This window comes from Cebus imitator, unplaced genomic scaffold, assembly GCF_001604975.1.
Source record: "Cebus imitator isolate Cc_AM_T3 unplaced genomic scaffold, Cebus_imitator-1.0 Scaffold99, whole genome shotgun sequence".
In the NCBI taxonomy this organism is placed as follows: Eukaryota; Metazoa; Chordata; class Mammalia; order Primates; family Cebidae; genus Cebus; species Cebus imitator.
In genome coordinates this window covers 5584869-5589994 of record NW_016107414.1, presented here as the reverse complement: position 1 = coordinate 5589994, position 5126 = coordinate 5584869, and the positions used below count along the sequence as shown (strand labels likewise).

Here is a 5126-nt window from a genome sequence, read left to right as displayed (position 1 = left end):
CTCTGTTGCCCAGGCCGGAGTGCAGTGGCGCAATTTTGGCTCACTTCAATCTCCACCTCCCAGGTTCAAGTGATTCTCCTGCCTCAGCCTCCCGAGTAGCTGGGACTACAGGCATGTGCCACCATGCCCGGCTAATTTTTTGTAGTTTTAGTGGAGACAGGGTTTCACTGTATTAGCCAGGATGGTCTCAATCTCCTGACCTTGTGATACGCCTGCCTTAGCCTCCCAAAGTGCTAGGATTACAGGCGTGAGCCATTTCGCCCAGCCTAGTTTTGTTCCATTTAAGTACAGACAGGGAGAGATTAAACTGGGGGTTCAAGAGGAATCCAGGGGACCTGGCTCTAGGCAAGAAGAAATTAAAACAGAACAGTCTCCCACCTGAGTCCCCCACCAGACCCAGGCTGTGGTGTCTAGCCAAGGCACTGAGGGCCCAAAGAGCTGGCTTCCCTCTAGGCTGACCACAGACCAGCTGAGAGAGTAGAGCGTCCCCGCTTCCTGGAGTAGAAAATAAGTCAAACAGAACTACTTCTAGGGCCATGAGGATTGAAGGAGGTAACACACCCAGCAGAGGGCCAGGCTCCCTGCATGCTCTCCAGGACCCTACTGATGACAGTTTTCCTCCTACAATAGTTGGCCTCGGCACTCTGATGACCGAGGGCCTTGGATGGACTTAAAGTGTTCAACTTTTTGTTGGAAAACCTTTGCACGTGAGGTAGTATGGCAGAACGAGAAGCACAGGTCCTAGAATCAAGGCCTTTTGGTGCAGATCCTGGCTCTGCAGCCAATGGCTAAGTTTGGGCACGTGATTTCAGCTCTCTGAGCCTAGGCTTCCTCCTGGATAAAATGGGGACAACAGTGCCTGCCCCAAAAGTTGTTGTGTTCAGTAAACTTATGCTGAAGGGCTCAGCACTGCTCCCCGCACATGGCTGGAGCTTCGTGCACGTTCATTCTGGTTGCTCCTTCCCATTAGCATCTTGAAGCAGACACACAGATCGTGTTCTCTCTGCTTTCCAGAGAGGTGATGCTCAGAGAGGTGAGGGACTAAAATGTCTACTTTTACACAGAAGATGCCAGCCCAAAAATGACTGATCTGCGGGCTGCCCCTGCCTGTCTCCACCCCCTCTTTTTTCTCAGGCAGAGTCACTCTGTTGCCCAGGCTGGAGTGCAGTGGCACAATCTCAGCTCACTGCAACCTCCGCCTCCCGGGTTCAAGCAACTCTCCTGCCTCAGCCTCCCAAGTAGCTGGGATTACAGGGACGCACCACCATGCCCAGCTAATGTTTTTTGTATTTTTAGTAGAGACGGGGTTTCACCATGTTGACCAGGATGGTCTCGATCTCTTGACCTCGTGATCCACCCGTCTCCCAAAGTGCTGGGATTACAGGCTTGAGCCACCGCGCCCGGCCTTAAGAACCGGTGTCTTTAAAAAAAATTCCTAAGTTGGTTTGAGGCTAGATTGAGATTATTTATGCAAGGGCCAGACATGTAAATACACAATAAGCAAATGGCAGCTCTCTCCACTGTGCCTTTGTAAAGCTGAACTTAGCAAACACCTGCCTTCCAGATGATCTCCTGGGAGGTGGGATATGTGAACCCTGAGCCTAGGAGCCACCAGCTGTGCTCAACACAGCCCCTGAACCCAGTAATTGGGCAGGTTTTCCAGGCTTTTCCTTTGACACTTGACTCTGTGACTGTGAGGCCCCGCAGTGTGGCTGGGAAAATATACGATGTCTCTGTTCTTGGTTTCTCCTAGCTCTCCATGGCAGCTCAGTCCTCCAGCAGACCCCTGCATACATAATGGTGCAAACCAACCAAATGGTGATGCTGTCCTGCAGGGTCATCTCCTCCAGTACCACACGCATCTACTGGCTGAGACAGCGCAAGCCCCCAAGCAGTAACAATCATCATGAGTTCCTGGCCTTCTGGGATTCCTCAAAAGGGACTATGCACAGTGAAGGGGTGGAACAGGAGAAGATAGCTGTGTTTCGGGATGGAAGCTCGTTCTATCTCAATCTCACAAGAGTGACGCTGGAGGACAGTGGCGTCTACTTCTGCATGGTCATCGGGAGCCCCAGTCTGACCTTCGGGACGGGAACTCAGCTGAGTGTGGGTAAGAAGCAGGCTCAATGTTATTAATGAGGACTAAGCACTGATTGTGTGCCAGGCACTGGGACCACCATGCTTCAGTGCGCCCCACTCTGCAGCTGTGACTAACGGCACTGCTGCTAAAGTAACAGAAAGTGCATATGGAGACTTACCCAAGCCAAGCACCTCCAAGTGTTTACGTAGTTAGCTCGCTTAATGCTGCCATCCACCCTGGAAGGCAGTCTGTTACCTAACCACTTCAGATGGGAATGAGGTGAAAATGGAAGAGAGAGGTCAGAGGTGGAGGTAGGCATTATGCTTTTTTTGTTTGTTTGTTTTTGAGACAGAGCTTTGCTCTGTTCTCCAGGCTGGAGTGCAGTGATGCGATCTTGGCTCACTGCAGCCTCCACCTCCCAGGTTCAAGTGATTCTCCTGCCTCAGCTTCCTGAGTAGCTAGGATTACAGGCCTGCACCACAACACCCAGATAATAATAATTATTATTTTTGAGACAGAGTCTAGCTCTGTCGCTCAGGCTGGAATGCAGTGGTACGATCTCGGCTCACTGTCACCTCTGCCTCCTGGGTTCAAGTGATTTTCCTGCCTCAGTCTCCCAAGTAGCTGGGATTACAGGTGCCCACCAGCAGGCCCAGCTAATTTTCGTATTTTTAGTACAGATGGGGTTTCACTGTGTTGGCCAGGCTGGTCTCAAACTTCTGACCTCGTGATCTGCCTGCCTCAGCCTCCCAGAGTGCTGGGATTACAAGCGTGAGCCACCGTGCCCAGCCAGTTTTTCAGTTTTTTAGTGGGGAAGAGATTACACCATGTTGGCCAGGCTGGTCTCCAACTCCTGACCTCAAGTGATCCACCCGCCTTAGCCTCCCAAAGTGCTGCGATTACAGGTGTGAGCCACCATGCCAGGCCAGGCATCATGCTTCTTATGGGGACAGGGCAGTGCTGCCCTTCAGGCCACATCAGGGACATCTGAAGCTACAGCTGGATTTGGCAGAGTCCCCTGGCCTTTGGTGTTAGAAATCCCCACAGAGTGTGCACACAGGGAAAGGAGGCCCTCACTGCCCTGACATACCCAGTGAGAGCATTTCTAGGGGCAGTGGAGGGACAGGTGACCTCATGTTCTCTGTGAGGGCCTACCACTCGAACTCACACCTGAGTTGAATGTAGTAAGGAGACTGAGCCAGGCTCAGCTCTGCTTGCAAACTTGCTATGCTTCGTTCCCTGGGCCTCAGTGTTCTCTTCTGTGTCATGGGGCTGCTGATGGCCCCCATGACCCACTTAATCCCAGAGAAGCTGAAGACCCATAACTTAAATCAGCAAGTCCAGCAGACACATATTTCCAGCCACAGATAGAATTCTAAAATTTTTAAGTCATGTTTAAAAAAACAAAAAGAAGCAAGTAAAATTAATTTAAATAATATATTTTATTTAACTTATTAACTATATTTTCAATTCAACATGTAACCAATACAATTATTGCTGAAATATTTTACATTCATTTTTCATACCAAGTGTTCGATGAGCATTTTATATAAAACATACAGCTCATCTCGAATGAGACTGGCCACATTTCACGTGCTCAGCAGCACCTGTGGCGAGTAGCCACGGTATTGGACAGAAGGCATTTAGCTATGGGTGGGGAGGGATTGTGGCAGTAACCCTCATAGCCTGGCTTTGGCTTTAGCCCCACAGGGGTGGGTGCAACCCCTTGCTGGGCTCCCACTGCCCTGCTTCCTGCTCACCTGAAGGCACTAAAAGCCACGAGGAATTAGGCCCAGAAATTAGACCACTCAGCGTGAGGAAGTGCAGGGGCAGCAGGGGACAGTGGCATGATTAGGAAGACACAAACCAAAGCAATGCCCCACCACCTCTTGCCACCCTGGGAGGGAGTATTGCAGGCAAGAAGCCGAAGCATCCCTTCTCGTGGCAGGTCCATTGATTTTTGTATTGAAAAATGGGCTTCAGGAGTTTGGGGTTTGGGGTTTGGGTTTGGCTGATTGTTTTTGTCTCTGTAAGCCCCACACCTTTCTACTCATGAGATTTCAGCGTCTGAGAAGGTGGAGGGTGGAATAAGCACAGCTCGTTTCTAGAGCTGTCCACCACCTCCACCCAATTCCACTCACTTCTGGCTTCTGTGTTTCCAAACCCCAGACCCCTCCCAGCACCTCAGGAATAGCAATGCCTCCCTACAGCGCGGGCTTGCAAGCAGGCCTGCTTCTCCCCAGGGCTTTCGACCAGACCTGCGTCTCCTCAGGGCTTGTAACCAGACCTGCTTCAGAGCCAGAACCTACCTTCTCATCCAAGAAAGGCCTTTTAGAGGAGGAAGCTGGGATGGTTGAGAAAGTCTTTTGAGAAAGACAGGGCCTTTTTCAGGCCCTTAAGTATGTCATGGCCTCAAAGTTTTGTTACATTTATTTATTTAGATGGAGTCTTGCTCTGCCCCCCAGGCTGGAGTGCAATGGCACAATCTTGGCTCACTGCAACCTCCGCCTCTCAGATTCTAGCAATTCTCCTGACTCAGCCTCCTGAGTAGCTGAGATTACAGGCACACACCATCACACCAGGCTAATTTTTTGTATTTTAGTAGAGATGGGGTTTCAATGTGTTGCCCAGGCTGGTCTTGAACTCTGACCTCAAGTGATCCACCCACTTCAGCCTCCCAAAGGGCTAGGATTACAGGCGTGAGCCACCGTGCCCAGTTAATCTTTTTTTTGTTTGTTTGTTTGAGACAGAGTCTCACTCTGTGCCCAGGCTGGAGTACAATGGCACAATCTTGGCTCACTGCAATCTCCGCCTCCCAGGTTCAAGCAATTCTCTGCATCAGCCTCCTGAGTAGCTGGGATTACAGGCACCTGCCACCACATCTGGCTAAATTTTTTGTATTTTTTTTTTAGTAGAGACGGGTTTCACCATTTTGGCCAGGCTGATTTTGAACTCCTGACCTTGTGATCAGGAGTGCTGATCACAAAGTGCTGGCATTACAGGCCTGAGTCACCACGCCCAGATTTTTTTTTTTTTTTTTTTTTTT

The 5126-nt window shown here is 50.3% G+C and overlaps 1 protein-coding gene across 1 annotated transcript in view; it reads left to right on the top strand.

Annotated features, from left to right (window-relative positions):
- CD8B (CD8b molecule) overlaps positions 1 to 5126 on the top strand; it is a 23068-nt gene that overhangs the window by 3507 nt on the left and 14435 nt on the right. Inside the window, exon 2 of the mRNA XM_017536651.2 lies at positions 1754 to 2110. Coding sequence (XP_017392140.1) covers positions 1754 to 2110 — 357 coding nt within the window. The remainder of the gene's footprint in view (positions 1 to 1753; positions 2111 to 5126) is intronic.